The sequence below is a fragment of the Oncorhynchus keta genome, chromosome 21, assembly GCF_023373465.1.
Source record: "Oncorhynchus keta strain PuntledgeMale-10-30-2019 chromosome 21, Oket_V2, whole genome shotgun sequence".
Classification (NCBI taxonomy): Eukaryota; Metazoa; Chordata; class Actinopteri; order Salmoniformes; family Salmonidae; genus Oncorhynchus; species Oncorhynchus keta.
The window spans coordinates 7,091,358-7,118,337 of record NC_068441.1 but is presented as its reverse complement, the minus strand read 5'-3'; the positions used below and the strand labels follow the sequence as shown (position 1 = coordinate 7,118,337).

The 26,980-nt window shown below is 45.4% G+C and overlaps 1 protein-coding gene across 1 annotated transcript in view; it reads left to right on the top strand.

Moving 5' to 3' along the window:
- LOC118399836 (kazrin-like) overlaps positions 1 to 25,947 on the top strand; it is a 165,091-nt gene extending 139,144 nt beyond the window's left edge. Inside the window, exons 6-18 of the mRNA XM_052473276.1 lie at positions 10,772 to 10,960; positions 13,903 to 14,039; positions 16,103 to 16,273; positions 16,962 to 17,142; positions 17,269 to 17,402; positions 17,734 to 17,860; positions 21,084 to 21,289; positions 21,577 to 21,695; positions 21,780 to 22,011; positions 24,231 to 24,332; positions 24,522 to 24,688; positions 24,808 to 24,925; positions 25,057 to 25,947. Of these exons, the coding sequence (XP_052329236.1) occupies positions 10,772 to 10,960; positions 13,903 to 14,039; positions 16,103 to 16,273; positions 16,962 to 17,142; positions 17,269 to 17,402; positions 17,734 to 17,860; positions 21,084 to 21,289; positions 21,577 to 21,695; positions 21,780 to 22,011; positions 24,231 to 24,332; positions 24,522 to 24,688; positions 24,808 to 24,925; positions 25,057 to 25,215 (2,042 nt within the window). The 3' untranslated portion in view covers positions 25,216 to 25,947. The remainder of the gene's footprint in view (positions 1 to 10,771; positions 10,961 to 13,902; positions 14,040 to 16,102; positions 16,274 to 16,961; positions 17,143 to 17,268; positions 17,403 to 17,733; positions 17,861 to 21,083; positions 21,290 to 21,576; positions 21,696 to 21,779; positions 22,012 to 24,230; positions 24,333 to 24,521; positions 24,689 to 24,807; positions 24,926 to 25,056) is intronic.
- Positions 25,948 to 26,980: the final 1,033 nt, after the last annotated feature.

Genomic DNA, 26,980 nt, shown 5'->3' with positions numbered 1-26,980 from the left:
GTTTGATAAAAAAATACATTAAAAAAAGACTTATGAAAAGGATGGCGGAGGGGAGGCAGGCGCTTGTGGTGAACCATTTTAATGACGTTCTGAGCCGTGTTTTATGGTGGTCTACTCAATGAGTCACACAGGGGCTTTTGTTCAGTGCAGTTTGAACCTCCCCAGCATCCTTTCTGTGCTTTTATCAGCCGCTAACAACAGCATATTATTGTTAAATAAAAACTGAAAGGATTTGAAAGGGTTGAATATTTTGCTACTTAGTATCTCTAGTGACCTCAGTGCATTAGTGAATAATTCTCCAGGTAATAGTGACCTTTTTTTTTTACTACACTACAGTAATCTGCAATGCTACTGTAAAATATTGGTTGTCTGCACATTCTCTAAAAAGTCATTCATCTTCTCCCCCCAGCTCCAATTCCCCCTCTCCTCTCCATACTGGGTGTATTAGAGCTGTGCAGCACCAGCACAGACACACATGTTAATACACACGCACACATGGATGTTGTATTGTAGATATGTGATAGTAGAGTCGTGGCCTGAGGGAACACACTTAACGTGTTGTGAAAAGTGTTATGAAATGGAATGGCGTGTAAATATTTTCAATTGTATGTCAATGCCTTAATGTCGCCCACCAAGGCAGCAGCTAATGAAGATCCTTAATAAATACATAAAACAAATACCAATCCCACCAGGGGAACACAGTGGGGAATACGCAGTGTAGAGAGAAACAGGGCCCAAAATGTACGGGAGTGAAAATACCTCTCGTACATGTTTGATTTTTGTGGGAACTGACAATCAAATAGTAATCCAAGGATTGTGAAGGTTTTAAACATATTGCGAGATTACAGCGTTCCTACTAATACTGCTTCTGCTTACCTAGTAAAACCCTTCCCTGTTCAGCCCTCCGCATACAGTAGAACATAATACAGTAACCGTGGCTAGAAATACAGGATCAATGCTCTTAAACGATGGAGCTTTATGGAATGTACTGAGTGAGTGTGTAACACTCTTCTCTGGTTTCCAGCCCAGTGATACTGTGCCAGATGTATACAGACATGTCGCTGTCACTCTCCAGACATACAGTGTGGAGTTCCATGTACTTTGTTCCGCACATTAACGGAAGTAGATCAACCAGGCTAAGCAGCATCCATCCAACAGTACCCACACTGTTTCTCAAATAGAGAAAGCGGACCCTGCAGTGTATGTAAATGGATATTGAAAATAATCATTTACAAGGTTAATATTGCTGTTAAGTGCGCTGTTTTGTGCTGCAAGAATAATGTGGAATGTTTGAAAATGGAAATGTAAGAGAGTAATTCATGCACATATTTGAGTTAGGTGATTATATTTTCAAAGGACCGTGGTTTGCCTAATCATTCGCTGTAAGCTCTTTCTCTCTGTTGTTCACTGGCAAATTCCCTGCTATAACAAACCCGAAGAACGTGTTCCATTTATTACACGGAATATTGCAGCCGGGGATGCAAATCATACATTTTCATACCCTGGTCAATCTAACAGGGTCCGTGGAGATGCTTGTTAAGATGACAGAGGTCTGCACAAGTTAACCACTGTGTAATGGACAGTTTCACACTGTATTAAAATGTCGTGTCTTTGCAAGAGTACAGTTCCACCCAGTTAGGACAATGCCGGTGGATATTTATAGTAAACACAGTGTAGCTGAGATTTGAAGGACACATTTGGTGTCACTCCGGGTAGCCATTGTGGCTACCTGGAACAATAGAGGAGGAATGACCAAAGCCTCTGGCATAGTAATAGATGCAGAGGGAGGCGACACCCGTCCAGACATTCCTACAGAGCAGATAGCTGCTGTCAAGCATGTGTTTGACACTTGTATCAAACACACAGCACGGGCACCTAGCTCATGCCTCTGGCTTCTTTTAGCCACAAAGCAAACAGCCACTAGACCTACCTGCTCAGTCAGGCGTGTCATGACTCTCTCCAGATTCTGAATAGAGAAGCCAGTGGGAGGGAAGAGCTCGGGTTGATGGCCTGGTCAGACTCAGAGCAGCCCTGATGGAGCTTTTTTAGAGTCATGGCTCAGAGAGGAATAGTTGAGTGGGCCACCGCTGAGTGAAGAGATGAGGTCTTCTCTCCTCGGGAAGGTGGCTACAGGAACAGGCATTCACCGTCTACTGGTGGGGCTATGACAGGAGACAAGAAATTATGCTAACAATAACAACAATACAACAGGCTAGCGGTAGGGCTGTGGCGGTCATGACATTTTGCCACCCCCGGTGATTGTCAAGCAAATAATTGCCGGTCTCACGGCAATTGAGTGTTCATTAACATAAACACATTTAGCATTCCTGGCTTCCATGCATAGCCTACAAGCCATTAATGCAGACCGTTGGAACATTTGCATTTAAAAAAAGTTTGATAAATCCATTTAATATACACCATCACAATAGATCCCAGTCTAAAGAAACATGATGTGAAGAAAGTGTAGTCTCTTTCAGAAGAACAGAATAGCATACTCTGAGTTGCCCTTATGTTAGGTCCTAATCTATGCCATATGGCTGTGGGCTACACTAGTTCATTTAGCAGACAAGATTTGCTTAGAAATGCGTGGATTTATTTTATAGTATGAAGAATACAATTGAACAAAGCTGAATATAATAGAAAGGATATTTTCTCCAAACGATTTGAGGGAGTGCACACATGCGGCTATCCTATGTTGAACTGTTAACAAATAAATCGGTATTTCTATATGCTTAATTTAGAGTTATTTATGCAACTTAGTTGTGATACAAATGTTGCGCTATGTTTGTATTTTTAATACATTCTAAGGCTGCATGATGCAACTCTAATGATGATTTGAAAAAAGTTGCATGGAAGCCATGAGCTCTGCTTTCTTTCTTGCGCAGGCTGTACACACTTCATCAGTCTCTCATTCCCATTTTGACAAGCACTTGATAATGCCTCAAATTTCTCGGCTGCATCCCCTTTGTGTGGCTGTAATGCCGCCCCCCTGGGCTGATATAATCACTATAATTCCCTTCTCCCGGCTGCTTGCCGAAGTATCTCTCCATCATGTGATCGGGGTCTTTCTCACAGGCTACAGGTGGAGACATAAACATCTGGTACGCAACTGCGCGCGCGTCCTTATCCAATTCCGAGGCGCATTTTGAAGATATTGGAAGAACAGTCCACATTTACTTTTCATCAGCCAACAAGATGAGTAGGCCTAACGAACAACAAAAGCACTAGCCTATGTCAATATAATATCCCCCATAGTACAAAAGTTGACCTATTTCTGTGCAAGAAATACATATTCCAAACATAGTCTGGGACAGTTGTGGGATGCGATAGATCCCAAATCAATACAACCACTAGCATCAAAAAACCTGATTTAAGCAATGAGCCTGACGCAACAGATGAGAACGTTTAGCTTAAAATGTTGCTCAACTATTGGGCTATTTCTTCACATTATAAGTATAGCAGTGCACACTGGCAGTAGGCTATGCGCGTGAATGCTGCATTAGCAGGAAAACACCATTCTCAAAAGTGACCGCAAATGTGAATATGCATGTAATGCTTTTATTGTAAAAGGTCATTTTTATGGTGAAAAGGATCTTCCCCAAACTTGACACTCACACGTATGTATGCCAGTTAGGCTCTAACCACCCTTTGTAAAGCGGATTAATGTGCTTAATTTTAAGATGCTATTTGGCCACTTTAGTTGTGATACAAACCTTATCAAAACATATGCGCCTATGGGCTAGGCTACATGAGATGTGCGACTATGATTTGAAAAAGTTGTCAAAAAACATACGCTGTTTCTTGCCTTAAGCTGGGCATCATTCGCAAGTGATAATATATCATTGACAAGTGATAGGCTAATATTGTCACCCATCAGACATATACTAAATAATGTATGTGTGAAATTTGTTTGGATTTAGAATGGACCATTATCATCCAACCGTCTCGAAACAGGGGCAGGGGAAAAAAGACATGTCATCTATGCTTTTCCCGTGGTTCATTTTCAGCCTGTCAGGTAGGCTATACTCCTGTTATAAAGAGAAGCAATGTTCCGAATATTAGGAAAGCTGATAAATAAATATAGTAGGCCTAACCTATAGAAAGCTGATGGGATCCTCCTCTTTTTAATAGAGGCCATCATTCTGTTTTCTCACGCAGTTGCCTAGCCTATAGAAATGTTGTAATTAAACGGTCACGCGGAATTTGACTGCAGTCATGACTCGTGACCACTGGTTGGTCAGTAATACAGTCACCGTAACAGCCCAAGCCAGGGGACATTATGGCCAGTCAGTACAAATGATTTATTTTGGCTTATTCTTCAATAGTGCATACAAAAAGATAACCTCTCAGGCTTGTCCCACACGTGTGCCTAGGCTTGCAAAATTCCGGGAACTTTTAATACATTCCCTGTTTTACACGAAATCAGGAGGGAATAAGCAGGAAATCCAGAATCCTCCAACCAGGAAAGCTAGAAATTTCCGGAATTTTGCAGGCCTGTGCATTGTGTGAGAAAAAAACAACCAAACACGATTAATTTCACGATGTGCATGTTTTTAAACCAAACTGACGACGAGACGCTGTGCAGCCTCTCTTCTCCTGATGATGTCACTGCCAACGGGCTTATCTGAACTGAAATATCTCTGGGGGGGGGGGATTCTCCAGGATTTGCCTTGCCTTCATTTCATACCGACTGTGAGGCAGGCAGGGAGGGAGGCAGGGAACCTGAAAGAGGAGTGATTATGCAGCTCAGAGCTGAAAGTGGGGAGTAATGGCAGGATGAGGATGGGGGGGGATCGATGGGAAAGTGTATTTGAGGGAATTAGGGTGCTGATTGCTTGTGCTTAAATCACCCTCTGTTCGGCTCCCACAGTATCTAGAGAATCTCTGAGTGCTCGCCATGTGTCTGTCTCGCTTATGTTAAGCCATGTCTGTTTCAACTGTGTACACTCTCTACGGTGCCGGTGATGACCATTTCCTTGAAGTAGCCTACTTACCTCTACATGTAATTCTACATGATCATTATCATACACATAGAACGATATCACATTCGAGTTAAACGGACCTGAAACACTCTCCTGCGTAGGGAGGGGACACACACAACGACTGCATGTCCTATAACCATAGGGAATAAGATGGTCCACAGCCATTTTCAAAATGGCTGACTCTGTTTCTTTTTTTTTTATTTATCTTCCACGTTAGCAACCTCGGCGCGTTATGTCTGCTGGGACATGATTGTATGATACTATCACACCGAGAGGAGGGGCCATTTAGACCCTCTCAGCCACGAAACAGAACCGCAGATCATATTTATTTCACAGCTCGGGATCATACTTGTCACACTAGAGATGGCGCTAACGGCGCAGATAGGACTGCAGATCGTCTGAACAGCACGTAACTGCCTGGGACGTATACTTCGAACTTGTCTGGCTGCTCTGCTCCACAGAGCGATCAAAGGCGGCAGCCGGCCTCACCTGCAACAACTAAGCAAGCCTGTATAGGTAAACAGATGAGTGGATTTAGCGGGCGAGAAGGCTGTGAAAGGTTGCTCTCTCCAGGAAACTACCTCCTTATGCCATGTACAATACGGAGCTGCTGCCCAGCGGGTCTCTTCACAGCCAGAGTCGACAGTGACCGATGGACTGTCCCTTCCTCTCTTATCTGGGCCTCTGCAGCCCCACGCAGTCTGGCTACAATGCCCTTGGCTATCTTAGACCAGAGGAAGGATAGTGGCCAAAACGGTCCAAAACCACTTCCAGGAGCCATCAGATTTTTACAGGTGGTCTCCCAGGTTCCAACCAACCCTTTCCCTGCTTAGGGGCAGGGCTGGAAATGTTTTGGCCACTGATTTCTGCTGCTGGTCAAGCTTCTTCCCAGACATACTAACATTGTGCATCATTCTAAACCATTATAGATATTCAAGAATGTTCAAGAAGCTAGTGCGAAAATATTACTTGGTATAACAAGGCCATTCCTTTGTTGTGGTGGCCCTTATGAGGCAAAAAAACAAAAAACTGTAAACAAACCCCAGTTAGTCAATACCTTGTAAAATGGAGGCCCAGTTTAGCGTATTTGTGTTCTGTGTTGCTTGCCTTGGTGAACGTGTTTGTGTATTAGGAGATACTGTGCCAATTACGGTCTTGATTCTCTCTGTTTCTCTGTGCGGTTTCCTTGGTTTCCTGCTCTTGTTTATCACTCTAAGTCCCTAAGCTCCCAGAGGGCTGTGAGGCGTATGTCAGTGGAAAGGCACGGAGCTAAAGAACACGGCTGAAGCTTGTTTTCCAGATAGATTTTTTTTGATAGTCTTATCAAACCACTGTCTCTCACCGCTCTGTAGCCTTGCCAGTTTGAGTCCTGAGACTGTCACTCCTCATTTAACTCTGTCTCTCCATCACCCATGGCTTCAGCTTAGATAGAGCCTGCTGTGCGTGTGAATGTGTGTGCGCGTGTGCGTCTGCATCTGAGCGAGCTTGTGCATGTGTTGTTGTGGGTTTTCCTCTCTGAAAAGGTGTTGAGTTGAGCCTAATTATTGCACTCGCTCTGCTCCTCTCCCTTTAAGTTTGTCACCCTGTTTCACACCCCCCTCCTCTCCCTCTTTCTGATATCAACTCTCACGACTTCCACCGTCTCCCTCGCTCATTCGCTCTGCCTTTCTCCCCCTCTCAACTTCTCCCTCCTACATTCCCCTTCTCTTTTCCTCCTCTCTGTTTTTACTTCCATATCCCTTCCTTATTCTCCTCTCCACTCATCCTTCCCCACCCCTTCTCTGTTCCTTATTCTCCTCTCCACTCATCCTTCCCCACCCCTTCTCTGTTCCTTATTCTCCTCTCCACTCATCCTTCCCCACCCCTTCTCTGTTCCTTATTCTCCTCTCCACTCATCCTTCCCCACCCCTTCTCTGTTCCTTATTCTCCTCTCCACTCATCCTTCCCCACCCCTTCTCTGTTCCTTATTCTCCTCTCCACTCATCCTTCCCCACCCCTTCTCTGTTCCTTATTCCCCTCTCCACTCATCCTTCCCCACCCCTTCTCTGTTCCTTATTCTCCTCTCCACTCATCCTTCCCCACCCCTTCTCTGTTCCTTATTCTCCTCTCCACTCATCCTTCCCCACCCCTTCTCTGTTCCTTATTCTCCTCTCCACTCATCCTTCCCCACCCCTTCTCTGTTCCTTATTCTCCTCTCCACTCATCCTTCCCCACCCCTTCTCTGTTCCTTATTCTCCTCTACACTCATCCTTCCCCACCCCTTCTCTGTTCCTTATTCTCCTCTCCACTCATCCTTCCCCACCCCTTCTCTGTTCCTTATTCTCCTCTCCACTCATCCTTCCCCACCCCTTCTCTGTTCCTTATTCCCCTCTCCACTCATCCTTCCCCACCCCTTCTCTGTTCCTTATTCTCCTCTCCACTCATCCTTCCCCACCCCTTCTCTGTTCCTTATTCTCCTCTCCACTCATCCTTCCCCACCCCTTCTCTGTTCCTTATTCTCCTCTCCACTCATCCTTCCCCACCCCTTCTCTGTTCCTTATTCTCCTCTCCACTCTTCCTTCCCCACCCCTTCTCTGTTCCTTATTCTCCTCTCCACTCATCCTTCCCCACCCCTTCTCTGTTCCTTATTCTCCTCTCCACTCTTCCTTCCCCACCCCTTCTCTGTTCCTTATTCTCCTCTCCACTCATCCTTCCCCACCCCTTCTCTGTTCCTTATTCTCCTCTCCACTCTTCCTTCCCCACCCCTTCTCTGTTCCTTATTCCCCTCTCCACTCATCCTTCCCCACCCCTTCTCTGTTCCTTATTCTCCTCTCCACTCTTCCTTCCCCACCCCTTCTCTGTTCCTTATTCTCCTCTCCACTCATCCTTCCCCACCCCTTCTCTGTTCCTTATTCTCCTCTCCACTCTTCCTTCCCCACCCCTTCTCTGTTCCTTATTCTCCTCTCCACTCATCCTTCCCCACCCCTTCTCTGTTCCTTATTCTCCTCTCCACTCATCCTTCCCCACCCCTTCTCTGTTCCTTATTCTCCTCTCCACTCATCCTTCCCCACCCCTTCTCTGTTCCTTATTCTCCTCTCCACTCATCCTTCCCCACCCCTTCTCTGTTCCTTATTCTCCTCTCCACTCATCCTTCCCCACCCCTTCTCTGTTCCTTATTCTCCTCTCCACTCATCCTTCCCCACCCCTTCTCTGTTCCTTATTCTCCTCTCCACTCATCCTTCCCCACCCCTTCTCTGTTCCTTATTCTCCTCTCCACTCTTCCTTCCCCACCCCTTCTCTGTTCCTTATTCTCCTCTCCACTCATCCTTATTCTCCTCTCCAGTCATCCTTCCCCACCCCTTCTCTGTTCCTTATTCTCCTCTCCACTCATCCTTCCCCACCCCTTCTCTGTTCCTTATTCTCCTCTCCACTCATCCTTATTCTCCTCTCCAGTCATCCTTCCCCACCCCTTCTCTGTTCCTTATTCTCCTCTCCACTCATCCTTATTCTCCTCTCCAGTCATCCTTCCCCACCCCTTCTCTGTTCCTTATTCTCCTCTCCACTCTTCCTTCCCCACCCCTTCTCTGTTCCTTATTCTCCTCTCCACTCATCCTTCCCCACCCCTTCTCTGTTCCTTATTCTCCTCTCCACTCTTCCTTCCCACCCCTTCTCTGTTCCTTATTCTCCTCTCCACTCATCCTTCCCCACCCCTTCTCTGTTCCTTATTCTCCTCTCCACTCATCCTTCCCCACCCCTTCTCTGTTCCTTATTCTCCTCTCCACTCATCCTTCCCCACCCCTTCTCTGTTCCTTATTCTCCTCTCCACTCATCCTTCCCCACCCCTTCTGTTCCTTATTCTCCTCTCCACTCTTCCTTCCCCACCCCTTCTCTGTTCCTTATTCTCCTCTCCACTCATCCTTATTCTCCTCTCCAGTCATCCTTCCCCACCCCTTCTCTGTTCCTTATTCTCCTCTCCACTCTTCCTTCCCCACCCCTTCTCTGTTCCTTATTCCCCTCTCCACTCATCCTTCCCCACCCCTTCTCTGTTCCTTATTCTCCTCTCCACTCTTCCTTCCCCACCCCTTCTCTGTTCCTTATTCTCCTCTCCACTCATCCTTCCCCACCCCTTCTCTGTTCCTTATTCTCCTCTCCACTCTTCCTTCCCCACCCCTTCTCTGTTCCTTATTCTCCTCTCCACTCATCCTTCCCCACCCCTTCTCTGTTCCTTATTCTCCTCTCCACTCATCCTTCCCCACCCCTTCTCTGTTCCTTATTCTCCTCTCCACTCATCCTTCCCCACCCCTTCTCTGTTCCTTAATCCCCTCTCCACTCATCCTTCCCCACCCCTTCTCTGTTCCTTATTCTCCTCTCCACTCATCCTTCCCCACCCCTTCTCTGTTCCTTATTCTCCTCTCCACTCATCCTTCCCCACCCCTTCTCTGTTCCTTATTCTCCTCTCCACTCATCCTTCCCCACCCCTTCTCTGTTCCTTATTCTCCTCTCCACTCATCCTTCCCCACCCCTTCTCTGTTCCTTATTCCCCTCTCCACTCATCCTTCCCCACCCCTTCTCTGTTCCTTATTCTCCTCTCCACTCATCCTTCCCCACCCCTTCTCTGTTCCTTATTCTCCTCTCCACTCATCCTTCCCCACCCCTTCTCTGTTCCTTATTCTCCTCTCCACTCATCCTTCCCCACCCCTTCTCTGTTCCTTATTCTCCTCTCCACTCATCCTTCCCCACCCCTTCTCTGTTCCTTATTCTCCTCTCCACTCATCCTTCCCCACCCCTTCTCTGTTCCTTATTCTCCTCTCCACTCATCCTTCCCCACCCCTTCTCTGTTCCTTATTCTCCTCTCCACTCATCCTTCCCCACCCCTTCTCTGTTCCTTATTCTCCTCTACACTCATCCTTCCCCACCCCTTCTCTGTTCCTTATTCTCCTCTACACTCATCCTTCCCCACCCCTTCTCTGTTCCTTATTCTCCTCTCCACTCATCCTTCCCCACCCCTTCTCTGTTCCTTATTCTCCTTCCACTCATCCTTCCCCACCCCTTCTCTGTTCCTTATTCTCCTCTCCACTCATCCTTCCCCACCCCTTCTCTGTTCCTTATTCTCCTCTCCACTCATCCTTCCCCACCCCTTCTCTGTTACTTATTCTCCTCTCCACTCATCCTTCCCCACCCCTTCTCTGTTCCTTATTCTCCTCTCCACTCATCCTTCCCCACCCCTTCTCTGTTCCTTATCCCTCTCCACTCATCCTTCCCCACCCCTTCTCTGTTCCTTATTCTCCTCTCCACTCATCCTTCCCACCCCTTCTCTGTTCCTTATTCTCCTCTCCACTCATCCTTCCCCACCCCTTCTCTGTTCCTTATTCTCCTCTCCACTCATCCTTCCCCACCCCTTCTCTGTTCCTTATTCTCCTCTCCACTCATCCTTCCCCACCCCTTCTCTGTTCCTTATTCTCCTCTCCACTCATCCTTCCCCACCCCTTCTCTGTTCCTTATTCTCCTCTCCACTCATCCTTCCCCACCCCTTCTCTGTTCCTTATTCCCTCTCCACTCATCCTTCCCCACCCCTTCTCTGTTCCTTATTCTCCTCTCCACTCATCCTTCCCCACCCCTTCTCTGTTCCTTATTCCCCTCTCCACTCATCCTTCCCCACCCCTTCTCTGTTCCTTATTCTTTCACTTAATTCTCTCCATTTCTCACCTCGAGGGGTTAAAAGCTGAAAGAGATTTCTGTGGACTGTAAGGAATGGACAAATAGGTACATTCTTCCTCTAACTTCTATCTCTCTCCTCTGTTCCTCCGTAGTGTTGCTGCGTGAGGAGGTGGCCCAGCTGCAGGAGGAGGTGCACCTGTTGAGGCAGATGAAGGACATGCTGAGTAAGGACCTGGAGGAGACCCAGGGCTGCTCCTCTCACCTCCTTTCAGCTACTGAGCTCCGTGTGCAGCTGGGAGACAAGGAGCAGGAGCTGGACCGCGCCAAGGAGGCCTTACAAGGTCAGCACGACCCCCGTAGTGCTCACCTACTACCCTGTCTTACCTGAGTCCTACCCTACTGGCCTACCTGAGTCCTACTACTGTCCTACCTGAGTCCTACTACTGTCCTACCTGAGCCCTACCCTACTGTCCTACTTGAGTCCTCTACTGTCCTACCTGAGTCCTACACTACTGTTCTACCCGACTCCACCCTACTGTCCTACCTGAGTCCTACTCAACTGTCCTACCTAAGTCCTACCCTACTGTCCTATCTGAGTCCTATCCTACTGTTCTACCCGAGTCCAAATATACTACACAGCTGTCTGAGCCCTGCCACACCCACTTAAATCCCATATGTTTCTCACACAGCTCAGTCAAACCCACTTCATCTCAGTAGAGATAACATCAGTTTATCACTCAACACATCAGTCAATCCCTTTAAAAATGTCATCTGACGTAATTGTGTCTGGTATGGGCCATATGTTTATCTAAACACTAACTGTGTGGTATAGAAATCGTATCTGTCATCTCCAGATCTCCTACCAGTCGTGATGTGTGTGTGAGGTAGATAAAGTCAATACCTTCTGCCTGTTCTATCCTTCCAACATTGTCAGTAATGAGATCTGTTCATCAGTCCACAGTCAAGGCTCAGTTCTTGTAAGGTTGAGATCCATAAATGGTAGGACAAAGGCATTGCTTTATGATCCAGTGTATGCTTTTGGCTTGGAGTGGAATGCTATGTAGAGTATGTGGTAGTGAGAAGAGACAGCTTGTCATCATACTGTGTCCAAGTGTGGTTCGTCAACTCCTCTAACCCCGACCCCGCAAAGCAATATTTTACAGATAAATATTTACTTGCTTTACTTCCCAAGGAAAGCAAAGTTAACAAAGTTATCCCCTTCTGAGGCAGACTGGCTGTATGCAGAATGGTGGGATCGTGAAAACGTAAAGAAGACAAACCCTATCACTCATCTCTCTAACATCCCCCCCATCTATCCCTCCTCCCCTCCTCTGTCTTCCTCTCTTCCGCACAGGGAGCAACAGGCGGGAGGTAGCGTGCTCATAGATGTAGAGCTCTGTTGTGTAACTGTTGAAGAACAGGTTTAAATGTTGAGTGAGGAGAGTTATGGTGGAACATGCACATTGAGAATGCTTAAGCCTCAATGAATTGTGTTTCGGTTAGTGAGAGGACAGCTTCTCCTTTTCCTTGGAAAAAAAGAGCTTCAGGAATACTGTTCATAAGTCACAATCTTACTCTGCCTGTCAAGCCTTTCTCTGGATTCCTGTCCTACAAATACAGCTGATGAGTTATGGTCTCTACTGAAAAGCAAGTTTCAACCCTGGAAGTTGGCTGTTTTTAAACAGTGCGGTCTGTGTAGCAAATGTCCTTATGCATAGAGCGTATTTAGGAAAGGATTGGTGGATGTGGTCTCCACATCGGTCTGTGTGGTTATGTGACTATCTGCTACTGATCGTAGAGCATTACATCATTTACTCCATGGTGCTTCTATGGAAAAACAGTGTTGCTCTTCCTGGGATTTTACAATATGTCACAGAGCCATCTTGTGGCAATCCAATATACAGTGCATTCGGAAAGTATTCAGACCCCTTAACTTTTTCCACATTTTGTCACATTACATTACTCTAAAATTGATTGAATAGTTTTTTCTCCCTCATCAGTCTACACACAACAGCCCATAATGACAAAGTGAAAACTGGTTTTTAGAAATGTTTGCAAATGTATTCAAAATAAAACACTGAAATATCACATTTACATAAGTATTCCAACCCTTTACATGGGAAATCAAAAGAAATCAGCCAAGACCTCAGAAGAAAAATTGTAGACCTCCCAAGTCTGGTTCAATCTTGGGAGCAATTTCCAAATGCCTGAAGGTACCACGTTCATCTGTACAAACAATAGTGCGCAAGTATAAACACCATGGGACCCCGCAGCCGTCATGCCGCTCAGGAAGGAGACGTGTTCTGTTTCCTAGAGATGAACGTGCTTTGGTGTGAAAAAGTGCAAATCAATCCCAGAAAAAACAGCAAAGGACCTTGTGAAGACGCTGGAGGAAATGGGTACAAAAGTATCTATATCCACAGTAAAACAAGTCCTATATCGACACAACCTGAAAGGCCGCTCAGCGAAGAAGAAGCCACTGCTCCAAACCACCATTAAAAAAAGCCAGACTACAGTTTGCATCTGCACATGGGGACAAATTGTACTTTTTGGAGACATGTCCTCTGGTCTGATGAAACAAAAATAGAACTGTTTGGCCATAATGTTATGTTTGGAGGAAAAAGGGGGAGGCTTGCAACGCGAAGAACACCATCCCAACCGGGAAGCACGGGGGTGGCAGCATCATGTTGTGGGGGTGAATTGCTGCAGGAGGGACTGGTGCACTTCACAAAATAGATTGCATCATGAGAAGGAACTTTTTGTGGATATATTGAAGCAACATCTCAAGACATCAGTCAGGAAGTTAAAGCTTAGTCGCAAATGGGTCTCCCAAATGGACAATGACCCCAAGCATACTTCTAAAGTTTTTATACATTTGCAAAAAGTTTCCAAAAACCTGTTTTTGCTTTGTCATTATGGGGAATTGTGTGTAGTTTGATGAGGTTAAATAGTAATTTAATCAAATTTAGAATAAGGCTGTAACGTAACAAAATGTGGAAAAAGTCAAGGTGTCTGAATACTTTCCGAATGCACTGTAACTGCATATTTGACCCAACCTTTGGTCAAAGCCATTAGCCCTGATTTGTGTGTGTGTGTGTGTGTTGTGTGTGTGTGTGTGTGTGTGTGTGTGTGTGTGTGTGTGTGTGTGTGTGTGTGTGTGTGTGTGTGTGTGTGTGTGTGTGTGTGTGTGTGTGTGTGTGTGTGTGTGTGTGTGTGTGTGTGTGTGTGTGTGTGTGTGTGTCTCTCTCTCTCTCTCTCTCTCTCTCTCTCCGTCTCTCCACAGCTATGAAGTCTGACCGTAAGCGTCTGAAGGTGGAGAAGGCCGACTTGGTGAACCAGATGCAGCAGCTGTACACCACACTGGAGAGCCGGGAGGAGCAGCTCCGAGACTTCATACGCAACTACGACCAGCACCGTAAGGTACATTACACTTAACTATGACCAGCACCGTAAGGTACGTTACATGCAACTACGACCAGCACCGTAAGGTACGTTACACTTAACTATGACCAGCACCGTAAGGTACGTTACATGCAACTACGACCAGCACCGTAAGGTACGTTACACGCAACTACGACCAGCACCGTAAGGTACATTACACTTACCTACGACCAGCACCGTAAGGTACATTACACTCAACTACGACCAACACCGTAAGGTACATTACACTTAACTACGACCAGCACCGTAAGGTACTTTACACTTAACTACGACCAGCACGTAAGGTACATTACACTCAACTACGACCAGCACCGTAAGGTACATTACACTCAACTACGACCAGCACCGTAAGGTACGTTACACTCAACCACGACCAGCACCGTAAGGTACATTACACTTAACTACAACCAGCACCGTAAGGTACATTACACTCAACTACGACCAGCACCGTAAGGTACATTACACTCAACTATGACCAGCACCGTAATGTACATTACACTCAACTACGACCAGCACCGTAAGGTACTTTACACTTAACTACGACCAGCACCGTAAGGTACATTACACTCAACTACGACCAGCACCGTAAGGTACGTTACACTCAACTACGACCAGCACCGTAAGGTACGTTACACTTAACTACGACCAGCACCGTAAGGTACGTTACACTCAACTACGACCAGCACCGTAAGGTACGTTACACTCAACTACGACCAGCACCGTAAGGTACGTTACACTCAACTACGACCAGCACCGTAAGGTACTTTACACTTAACTACGACCAGCACCGTAAGGTACGTTACACTCAACTACGACCAGCACCGTAAGGTACTTTACACTCAACTACGACCAGCACCGTAAGGTACTTTACACTTAACTACGACCAGCACCGTAAGGTACATTACACTCAACTACGACCAGCACCGTAAGGTACTTTACACTCAACTACGACCAGCACCGTAAGGTACATTACACTCAACTACGACCAGCACCGTAAGGTACGTTACACTTAACTACGACCAGCACCGTAAGGTACGTTACACTCAACTACGACCAGCACCGTAAGGTACGTTACACTCAACTACGACCAGCACCGTAAGGTACATTACACTCAACTACGACCAGCACCGTAAGGTACGTTACACTCAACCACGACCAGCACCGTAAGGTACATTACACTTAACTACAACCAGCACCGTAAGGTACATTACACTCAACTACGACCAGCACCGTAAGGTACATTACACTCAACTATGACCAGCACCGTAATGTACATTACACTCAACTACGACCAGCACCGTAAGGTACTTTACACTTAACTACGACCAGCACCGTAAGGTACATTACACTCAACTACGACCAGCACCGTAAGGTACGTTACACTCAACTACGACCAGCACCGTAAGGTACGTTACACTTAACTACGACCAGCACCGTAAGGTACGTTACACTCAACTACGACCAGCACCGTAAGGTACGTTACACTCAACTACGACCAGCACCATAAGGTACGTTACACTCAACTACGACCAGCACCGTAAGGTACTTTACACTCAACTACGACCAGCACCGTAAGGTATTTACACTCAACTACGACCAGCACCGTAAGGTACTTTACACTTAACTACGACCAGCACTGTAAGGTACATTACACTCAACTACGACCAGCACCGTAAGGTACATTACACTCAACTACGACCAGCACCGTAAGGTACATTACACTCAACTACGACCAGCACCGTAAGGTACGTTACACTTAACTACGACCAGCACCGTAAGGTACGTTACACTCAACTACGACCAGCACCGTAAGGTACGTTACACTCAACTACGACCAGCACCGTAAGGTACATTACACTCAACTACGACCAGCACCGTAAGGTACATTACATTCCCTATACATACAGTAGCCAGATACACTCCAAGTATTTTGACTTAATATAACTGTGATTCATTGAGCAGTCAAGTGCTCACACACTGGTTTAAGGCAGTACTACAGTGTATGCTCTGAAGATTGACGGTGTCTGTGTGCTCTACTGTAGGAGAGTGAGGATGCTGTGAAGGCCCTGGCAAAGGAGAAGGACCTGCTGGAGAGGGAGAAATGGGATCTGAGGAGGCAGACCAAAGAAGCTACAGAGCAGGCCTGCATCCTGCGTTCTCACATGGACATGAAGGAGAACCGCATCAAAGAGCTTGAGGCTGAGCTCACAATGGTGAGACACACACACACACGTACACTCACACACAGACACACGCACACAATGTGACACGCACACGCTGATATGCACTGACACACACATGCTGTGTTTTGCTCTGTAACGGAATTCATGCATTCTCTGCCTGGTTGCGGAGCTCCTTAGAGAGCCTGTTGTCTGTCTGTCTGACTGAGAGATGGCCTCATTATTCACTCCATGTCCTTAATTCCTCTCCGCTGCCAGTCAACAGCCAGCCCACCTCCTCTGTAGGGCTATGCTAGTTCCTCACTACCCTCAGCAGCAGCTGATAAGATTTATCAAAGCTCAAAGAAAATATCTTTGTCACTGTCAAGTGCTCACAGACAGAGAATTATGCTAACCTTTATGGAGTGATCTGTCCCATCTAATCCCACACACATTTCAGCACATTGTGCTATGCCAAATATAAATCGTAAACGCATATTTCAAATCAAATTGTATTGGTCGTAAACACGTATTTAGCAGATGTTATTGCGGGTGTAGCGAAATGCTTGTGTTAGCATATTTTAACACGTGTGTGTGTGTGTGTGTGTGTGTGTGTGTGTGTGTGTGTGTGTGTGTGTGTGTGTGTGTGTGTGTGTGTGTGTGTGTGTGTGTGTGTGTGTGTGTGTGTGTGTGTGTGTGTGTGTCACTGTATCTTACCACCCTGTGTGTGTATTTATGCCAGGCGAAACAGTCCCTGGCCACGTTGACTAAGGATGTGCCGAAACGCCACTCCCTGGCCATGCCCTCAGAGCCGGTGGTGAACGGCAGTCAGGAGTGGGCGATGCAGGGAGACTTGCCCCTCACCGCTGCCATCCGCCAGAGCCAACAGACCCTCTACCACGGACACACTGTGGACCGCCAGGGTAGGCTCACCTGTTCCTCTCTCTCTCTCTCTCTCTCTTTCTCTTTCTCTTTCTCACACACACAAACAGCACAACCATTACTGTATTGAGGAGTCAGTGTGTCTAATGTGTGTGTCTCCTCTCTAGCGGTGGTCAGGGTCAGTCCCTGTCACTCCCGCCAGCCCTCCATCATCTCGGACGCGTCGGCGGCTGACGGGGATCGGTCGTCCACCCCAAGCGACATCAACTCCCCCCGCCACCGGACCCACTCCCTCTGCAATGTAAGAGCTGCCTGGCCTCCCCGACCAAGTAATCACACCTCCACAATTCTCTATAAGTACCTTTCTGTACTCCTCTCTGTTCTGTCTGTCTTTCTTTTCTCTGCCTGCTCTTTCCCTTGGTTTAGTTCTGTTAAAGTATTAGTTTACTGTAGTTCTGTGATTTCATATGCAAGTTGTTTGTGAGAGAATCTCCCGGTTCATTTACTAACCTGAATGTCTGTGTGTCCTCTTCCCTCTCTCTTTCTCTCTTTCCTACTCCCCTCTGCCCCCTCTTTCTCTCTTCCTGCCCTCCCTCTCTCTTTCCTCCCGCCATCTCCTTCCCCTGGCCTAGTCTATGGAGGACCTGGAGGACCAGAAGCGTAAGACAAAGAAGAAGGAGAAGATGAGTCTGGGCTCCCTGTCCCGGGTGTTTGCTCGGGGAAAGCAGCGCAAGTCAATGGACCCGGGCCTGTTTGATGGTACATCCACCCCTGATTATTACATAGAGGAGGATGCCGACTGGTGATGGTGTATGTGGATTTCTGTGTGGGTCTGGTTGTGTGCATGCAGGTGTGTGTGTATGTTTGTGTGTGTGTGCGCGTGTGCGCGCATGCATCCATGTGTGTCTGTCTGTCTGTGTGTGTGTGTGTGTGCGGGTGGGTGGGGGTGTGTGTGTGTGTGTGTGTGTGTGTGTGTGTGTGTGTGTGTGTGTGTGTGTGTGTGTGTGTGTGTGTGTGTGTGTGTGTGTGTGTGTGTGTGTGTGTGTGTGTGTGTGTGTGTGTGTGTGTGTGTGTGTGTGTGTGTGTGTGTGTGTGTGTGTGTGTTGCCGCCTGCTCCCAAGAGGAAACTGCTGCCCCCAGATAATGTACATTATCCTCAAAAATGTATGTATGTAAATTAAATATATATTTATAGATGTACATGTATGCATATGTATATATGTTTACATGAATATAAATATATAGACAGGATTGTTATGCGTTGACATGTTTATGCTGTGTTATCTTTTATTTTGTCTTAATATACGTTTCTTTTTATAACTGGAGACTTGAAGGACAGCTGTGCATATGTAAATAGAAGTAATTCTGCACCTAGTGTTTGTAAATGTATCTTGTCTGATAACTGTTTTATTTTAGAGTTGCTTTTATCATATTTCTGGACTTGTTTTATTTACAATCCTCCCATCCCAGTCTTATTTGGCCCATTCCTGACATTCTCATGAAAATATGAATGAGGAATACCCTCCACGTTGTAACTGGAGACTAAACATACTAGCACAACCCTGCTCCGAACCGAAGTATACTGGACCACTGGTATCATTTAGTAATAAAAAACACATTGAAGTGTATGGACTAACCATGTTTCTGAGCGTGAAACTGAAACTAAATGTTAATAATATGACAATCATAAGGACATTTGATATTGTAGTTCACAGTGGACCAGTTTGTCCGCTGTTTCAGAATCGTCCCGCTATACAACAACAGTAAGGACTTTGAAGCTACCTTTTGTTGTGCCACTGTAGAACAAGAGAACCTACTACAGCTGAGGGGGGCTTATTTCTTATTCTGTCATATTGGACAATAGGGGAGGAACAGTACGTTTAAATAGCCCACTGGGCAGCATTGACAAATAGGATAGCATTAAATAGGATGATGCTGTGAGTGCCAGTGTGTGATCTGAATAGTGTGTTTGTATAGAGATAGGTTTAGGAGTATGGGAATGCTAGCTAGCTAGATTATTAATATGTGCTTGTTTGTGTAGGCCTCCTGCTCTGTTCTATCCATGCTGAATGTTTCAGACATCAATCGTTAAAGACTTACAGTACCCTGCCCAGCCTGTAGATGTGTTTGATCGATCCATATACATTTCTTAGACTGAATGCTGAAAACCAAAATAAGGTTCCAAAACAATGGTTTTACAACAGGAAGCAAAAAAAAATAATTGAACACACAAAATAATTCAATGTTTGTGACTCGTATGCACACACACACACACACACACACTGTTTAAACACATTTTAAATTGCCAAAGGTTCACGTTTGGTCTTTGATCAAGCAGAACAGAGACAGAGTAGATGTGGGTCACTGTTAGCAATGCCTTGTAAGATCGCTTTTATCCTTGAGTTGAGTTGACAGATATCTAACGTGCCAGCGGTAAGCATAGGACTGTGCACTAAAACCCCTGCATGATTATCTGTGCTGCTTTGGTTCAGAATCTATTAGTTAGCAGTGAAAATAACAACCTCAAGCGTTCTCTGTTGTTCGTATTCGCTAACCCCCCGAAACAAAACCCATTCCCATTTTTCATTCTCTTGCATCATTCTGGATGCAATGAACGTTTTCTTCTGTTTGTTTTGCTATTTAGCATACAACCCCTCCTCATTTCTTACATTTGTGATTACGATAATAATCTGTTTAATGTTTTGTCATTCAGGAGATGTTGCATAAAAGAGTAAATCTATTAAGTATTTTATTTAAAGAACAGGAAGTAACTTCTAGGGTAAAAATGAACATGATAAATGATTGAAATAAAAAAACTTATTTTAAAATAAAACCAGCAACCAAAGTATCCATGTGACGTTTTTCTGTTCCATGTCTAATCTGTTCTTGTGTCCTGGTGCCCCTCTCAACACTTCCTCTCTGGGCCATGTTGGGTGGTGACTCCCTCCTTCCCTCACTCCCCAGAAAAGATACCCTCGTCTGTGATTTACCAAGTGTTTGTTTCCACACTGTGGGGATCATTCATTAAACCATGCTTAAGGGAAAGGACCTCCTGTGCTACTGAACAATTCATCGAGATTGTACTTCTGTAGGCCTCACTCTCAGCATGTTGACAAGGTTGAAGAAACACTTGCTGATCACTTGCTAAATCATCCGGGATTTTGCAGAGTACTTATTTGTTGGAAGCTTGTTTAAACAAGGTTGTAAATTCACAGCAGATGTTAGTTATGAATAATGTGTCATGTTTCTACTGTGTCTCAATATTTAATCATTGCCCCTAGTGACTAAAAGTCACTCCATCCCCAACCTATCATTCAAACTCAGACATTCAAACTCAAACCTTAACCCAATTCACACAGCATTTGCTGAACAGTAAAACCATAGACTGACTTTAGAAAATGCATACTAATAGTTGTATTTAGAAAATGTTTCCTGTATTTGTCAATGCTTGAGTCACCTGCTCAGTTGTGGCACCAGTTCTCACTTTGTAATATAAATTGTAGTGTGATGAGTCATTCATTAATGTCCTCATTATGGGCATCGAATCAGTACTCTAGACTGTAGAGACCTCGATAATACTCTGCTGTTGTGAATTACTCTGGCACCATCTTCTGGCTACATAGAGCAGTGGCTGACTGTTAATAGTCCTAATGCAGTTTTTACATTTTCCTGGTCTCTGGTTTGAGACCCTCTGTCAGTCAATGACTCCTGTCATGAAATGGCATGTTAGATGCCGGGGGACATTGTACAGGTTGTTGGGAGTCGTCCAACAATCCCACGTGTTTCAGTAGACGGTACATATTGTAGGCATGTCAACATTTTACAGAGGGATATTAGTAATAGCTGAAGGTACACAGTTATATATCCTCCCTTTTCTACTGTTCAAGTTGAGTTGGAATGAGTCATTTTTGCCTCTCAATTCCTTTGACCCCAAACCCCTCCCCTGTCCTGTACTTCTACTTCCCCTGACCAATCCTGACAGACTCTGACAGCCTCTCCAGCCTATCAACACAACAACCCAGCCTATCAGACGGAGAGGAGCAGCTGGACCGCCTCCAGCAGATGGAGCTCACTCGGAACACACCCATGTCACTGTGGAAGGCAGGGGCGGTACAAGCCTGGCTGGAGGTTGTCATGGCAATGTCCATGTACCTTCGTGCTTGCTCGGAAAACGTCAAAAGTGGGAAGGTATGGCCTCTACGCTTCAACATGTAACAAGTACCCATCCACTTTAAGTCTGATTTCCGGACTTGTTTTTACAAAGCTTGTAGTGACGGTAACAGCGATACTAAGAATCACTCATCTTCCCAGGAAAACCGGGATTTCGGCATGCTTTCCTTCCTCATAGAATCTGCATTAGATCTAGTATTTCCTCGTCCATGCTTGCTTGCATGTTTGTGCTTTAGTCTGTGAGTGCTATGCAGTGCAGGTGTATATTGATAAGAGTGCTCTGGGTGGGTGTCCCCTGGTTGCAGGTGCTGCTGGGGCTGACAGACGAGGACCTGGAGCTGGGACTGGGCATCAGTAACCCCATGCACCGCAGGAAGTTACGCCTCGCCATCGAGGACTACAGGGAGGCAGAGTCTGGCCAGGGGTGAGCTGGAACATCCACACACACACACACACAAACAGGCCCGTATGCACACACATTGCTGAGTATGACCGTCTCAAATGTTAGGCTATCAAAGGCTGCTGAAATGGACCATCACTGGGTTGCCAAATCTTGGTTGAGTGACGTCGGGTTGCCCCAGTATTCCCAAGCCTTCCAAAGCCAACTGGTGGACGGCCGGGTGCTCAACTCCCTCAGCCGACGAGACCTGGAGAGACTCCTGAACATCACCACCCACTCCCACCAAACCAGCCTGCTCCTGGCCATCCAGCTCCTGCAATTGCTCAACTTTGACAAAGAGGTCAGACCTGTGTTCATTATCAATACTGTGACATTAGTGACCTCTCAGCCTCTCCTTCCGGTGTATTTGTGGAGTGATTACAGTAGTATCCGTACAGTAGTAACAGTACAGTAGTAACCGTACGTACAGTAGCAACCGTACAGTAGTAATGGTACAGTAGTAACCGTACAGTAGCAACCGTACAGTAGTAACGGTACAGTAGTAACGGTACAGTAGTAACGGTACAGTAGCAACCGTACAGTAGCAACAGTACAATAGTAACAGTACAATAGTAACAGTACAGTAGCAACCGTACAGTAGTAACCGTACAGTAGCAACCGTACAGTAGCAACGGTACAGTAGTAACGGTACAGTAGTAACGGTACAGTAGTAACCGTACAGTAGCAGCCGTACAGTAGCAGCCGTACAGTAGCAACCGTACAGTAGCAACCGTACAGTAGTAACCGTACAGTAGTAACGGTACAGTAGCAGCCGTACAGTAGCAACCGTACAGTGGTAACAGTAGGGTAGTAACAGTAGGGTAGTAACAGTAGGGTAGTAACAGTACGGTAGTAACAGTAGGGTAGTAACAGTAAGGTAGTAACCGTACGGTAGTAACAGTAGGGTAGTAACAGTAAGGTAGTAACAGTAAGGTAGTAACAGTACGGTAGTAACAGTAAGGTAGTAACAGTAAGGTAGTAACAGTAGGGTAGTAACAGTAAGGTAGTAACAGTAGGGTAGTAACAGTAAGGTAGTAACAGTAGGGTAGTAACAGTAAGGTAGTAACCATACGTTAGTAACAGTATAGTAACAGTAAGGTAGTAACAGTACGGTAGTAACCGTACGGTAGTAACAGTACGGTAGTAACAGTACGGTAGTAACAGTACGGTAGTAACAGTACGGTAGTAACCGTAGGGTAGTAACAGTACGGTAGTAACAGTAGGGTAGTAACAGTACGGTAGTAACCGTACGGTAGTAACAGTACGGTAGTAACAGTACGGTAGTAACAGTACGGTAGTAACCGTAAGGTAGTAACAGTAAGGTAGTAACAGTACGGTAGTAACAGTACGGTAGTAACCGTAGGGTAGTAACAGTACGGTAGTAACAGTACGGTAGTAACAGTACGGTAGTAACCGTAGGGTAGTAACAGTACGGTAGTAACCGTAGGGTAGTAACAGTACGGTAGTAACAGTAGGGTAGTAACAGTAGGGTAGTAACAGTAAGGTAGTAACAGTAGGGTAGTAACAGTAGGGTAGTAACAGTAGGGTAGTAACAGTAGGGTAGTAACAGTAAGGTAGTAACCGTACGGTAGTAACAGTAGGGTAGTAACAGTAGGGTAGTAACAGTACAGTAGTAACAGTAGGGTAGTAACAGTACGGTAGTAACAGTACGGTAGTAACAGTAAGGTAGTAACAGTAGGGTAGTAACAGTAAGGTAGTAACAGTAAGGTAGTAACCGTACGGTAGTAACAGTAAGGTAGTAACCGTATGGTAGTGACAGTAGGGTAGTAACAGTAAGGTAGTAACCGTACGGTAGTAACAGTAAGGTAGTAACAGTAAGGTAGTAACAGTAAGGTAGTAACAGTACGGTAGTAACAGTACGGTAGTAACAGTACGGTAGTAACAGTAGGTAGTAACAGTAAGGTAGTAACCGTACGGTAGTAACAGTAAGGTAGTAACCGTACGGTAGTAACCGTACGGTAGTAACAGTAAGGTAGTAACCGTACGGTAGTAACAGTAGGGTAGTAACAGTACGGTAGTAAGTAGGGTAGTAACAGTAGGGTAGTAACAGTACGGTAGTAACAGTACGGTAGTAACAGTACGGTAGTAACAGTAGGGTAGTAACAGTACGGTAGTAACAGTAAGGTAGTAACCGTACGGTAGTAACAGTAGGGTAGTAACCAGTACGGTAGTAACAGTACGGTAGTAACAGTACGGTAGTAACAGTACGGTAGTAACAGTACGGTAGTAACCGTACGGTAGTAACAGTACGATAGTAACCGTACGGTAGTAACAGTAAGGTAGTAACCGTACGGTAGTAACAGTACGGTAGTAACCGTACAGTAGCAACAGTACAGTAGCAACCGTACAGCAGCAACCGTGCAGTACTAACAGTACAGTAGTAACAGTACAGTAGTAACCGTACAGTAGTAACCGTACAGTAGTAACCGTACTTTTGTGACCGTACTGTATTATAACAGTACATTAACAGTTCAGTATGTGTGTGTTGTTGGTGTACAGGTCCTGGAGGCTCGTCGAGCCCAGTGTGAGCACAAGGACCAGGACCCAGTGGTTTGGACTTGCCATAGAGTCATAAAGTGGATCAGAGACATAGACCTAAAAGTAGGTCCTTTTCCTAGTACAGAAACATCAGAATGCACCTGGATTCCATTCAGACTGTCTCCGTTTTGGACCAATAGACTGGTGTATACACTAGATCCTGATAGGGAAGTTTGAGGCAAATTTAGCCAAGTTGTTTGCTTGCCATTGTTCTTGTTGTATAACATTATGTCCCTATGTCTCACTGGTCAGGAGTATGCTGACAGTCTTCATGGCAGGGGAGTCCATGGTGCTGTGTTGGCTCTGGACCCCTCATTTGATGCAGATGCCATGGCCAAGGCCCTGGGAATCCCCAGCCACAAACATATGCTTCATCGGCACATGTTTGAGGAGATGAAGACTCTCTCCATCCCTGCCAGGTGATTGGTCTCCCTATATCATTTATGTTTTTAAGCTCCTTGGCAATAAGTAGAATGTTTTGTTGAATTTATAGCAGTGAAGTTCATTGACTCTTCCCTTCTTCTTCTTCCCCTTGTAGGCAAACTAGTGTGGAGCAGGATTGTGAAGTGCCGGGAACGGGAGCCCCACCACAATCCCCTTCTGCTGTTAGCCGCTATAACGAGGAGATAGTGTCCATGAGACGAAGGTCAGGCAAGGTAAGAAGAAGCTACTTCAACCATTTTATTTATGAAGATGTCTCGACAAATGGTAGTTAATCGAAATTAGGCTGGACTGTTCCACTGGGTATGAATTCTGTTTTGACTTATTCTTCCTCTCATTTTCCCAGAGTCCTCTTCGGTTTAACCCAAAGATCGCCATTGGGCGGGGCCTTGGTTACCATGGCAGCTGTGGATCTCTGCCCAGAGAGGCACGGGTGCAGGCTGTGCCCAGGACAAAGGGAAGTCCCATGCACACCTACAAGAATGTAGAGATCACCAATGTCTGAACTGTGCCCTGTGGGGGATACAGGTGGTTGGGCTACAGGGGGAAAAGCATTCAATATCAACAGAATTGCTGTTTTTTGACCATCTAAAATAAATCCAAATCTTAGTTTTTGGAATTGACGATTTTATTTTCAATTTCAGAAACATTTGATTTATTGTTCTACAGTAATAAATATCAGTGGACTTAATGCCTTATGTTTGAATAGGAGAAAACTGTAAACACGTTGTAACGTTCAAAGCTCCACTTTGCAGGAAAGCTGGTGGCATATGTTTCCTTTCAAAGAATGACCGTCACAATTGTCCTTTAACAAGGCATCTCTTGTAACATACATGGAGGAACATGATGGTAATAATGTGTTGGCGCATAGCAAAAGTCCATGGAGGGTGAAAGTGGCCTGTTCCCGTTGCCATGTCAGGAGGATGATCATTCACGGTGGTCAGGATCTCTGGAAGGAAGAAGCACGCCTGATGTCTCGGTCCTTCGACGTCCATGCCCTGTTCCATGTATCTCCCTGGCCGGCCTCCGTGTGAAAGGAAAGAGATGTTGGCCCGGCCTGCCTGGGTTTCCTGGCTCAAATCAGTTGCAGATGTTCACTACTTGTCTGGAACTTGGGACCCATATCTTCGGGAAAACCGCCATTCCCTGGGTTCCATGTAAGTTTAGAATTACATTCCCATATTGTGAGAGATAACTGGCCTTGAGTTAAGACAACAGCCATCAGGAGAATAAGGTGGGGGGTCTGGAAAATTCCAAATGCTTAGCAGAGCTTGCAATTTGTTCAAATAGCTCAAATATGGCCAAGATGCACAGACTACAGTTTGTTATGTTTGTCAGAAATATAATACAATTCCTTGTAAACATGCTGGAAAAATTCCTAGAAACTACAGAGACCACTCAGCTTTTCATACTGTTGAATTCAACTCTTTTGTTTGTTATTTGCAAAGGAGTCTCTAATTTCATTGTAAATATGGGAAAATATTACATTCTAATATTCAATTCATAATAAGATTTTGCTGTCTCTCAAAGTGATTACGATATTGTAAATATTTGTACAGTTTGCATTACGGATACTGAAGGTCTAATGACCTGGTGTAGAATGTTTACGTCGGCCAGGATGTCAAGGGAAATCTTATTTGTTTTCTATCATCATTAACTCAGAGTGCACGAGTATATAGTACAACAGTGTATTTCACCAGAGCATTCCACAACCATATCACACATTCAAACAGCTGGAGGGGGCAGAGAAACAGAAGAGAACAGGTATATCAGCTATGGCGATCTCCTACAAAAACCAACCCCAGCACCCTGGTGAACATAGTCAGATAGACATACAAAGTGGGAACATTAGGCTAGTTCAACCTAGTCACATGTGGTTGTAAGATGTGGTTTGAATATCAAAGGCTTGTGCGTTACAGAAAACGCACACTAAATTGTTGATTTGTTATGGCGTAAAACAGTCTACTTTCACTCAAGCATATCACATAAGTATAGTCAGACTACTAACAACAGAAAAGAGTGGCAATTTCCATTGAATGAGAAAGAGGTCAGAGTTTATATTGTATTGTTTTCATATAGGTGTTTATGAAGTAATTATGTACTGTACATGTGCCACTGCTGAACAAAAAAATGTTTGAAACTGCTGTACATGAACTACAATACATGACTTGTGTTTTGTGTAGGCCTACTCAATAATAAAGATATAAATGCTATCAGAAATGCACGTTATTGCAGTTTATTATGAACATTTAAGAAAATCGAGAAGGGTC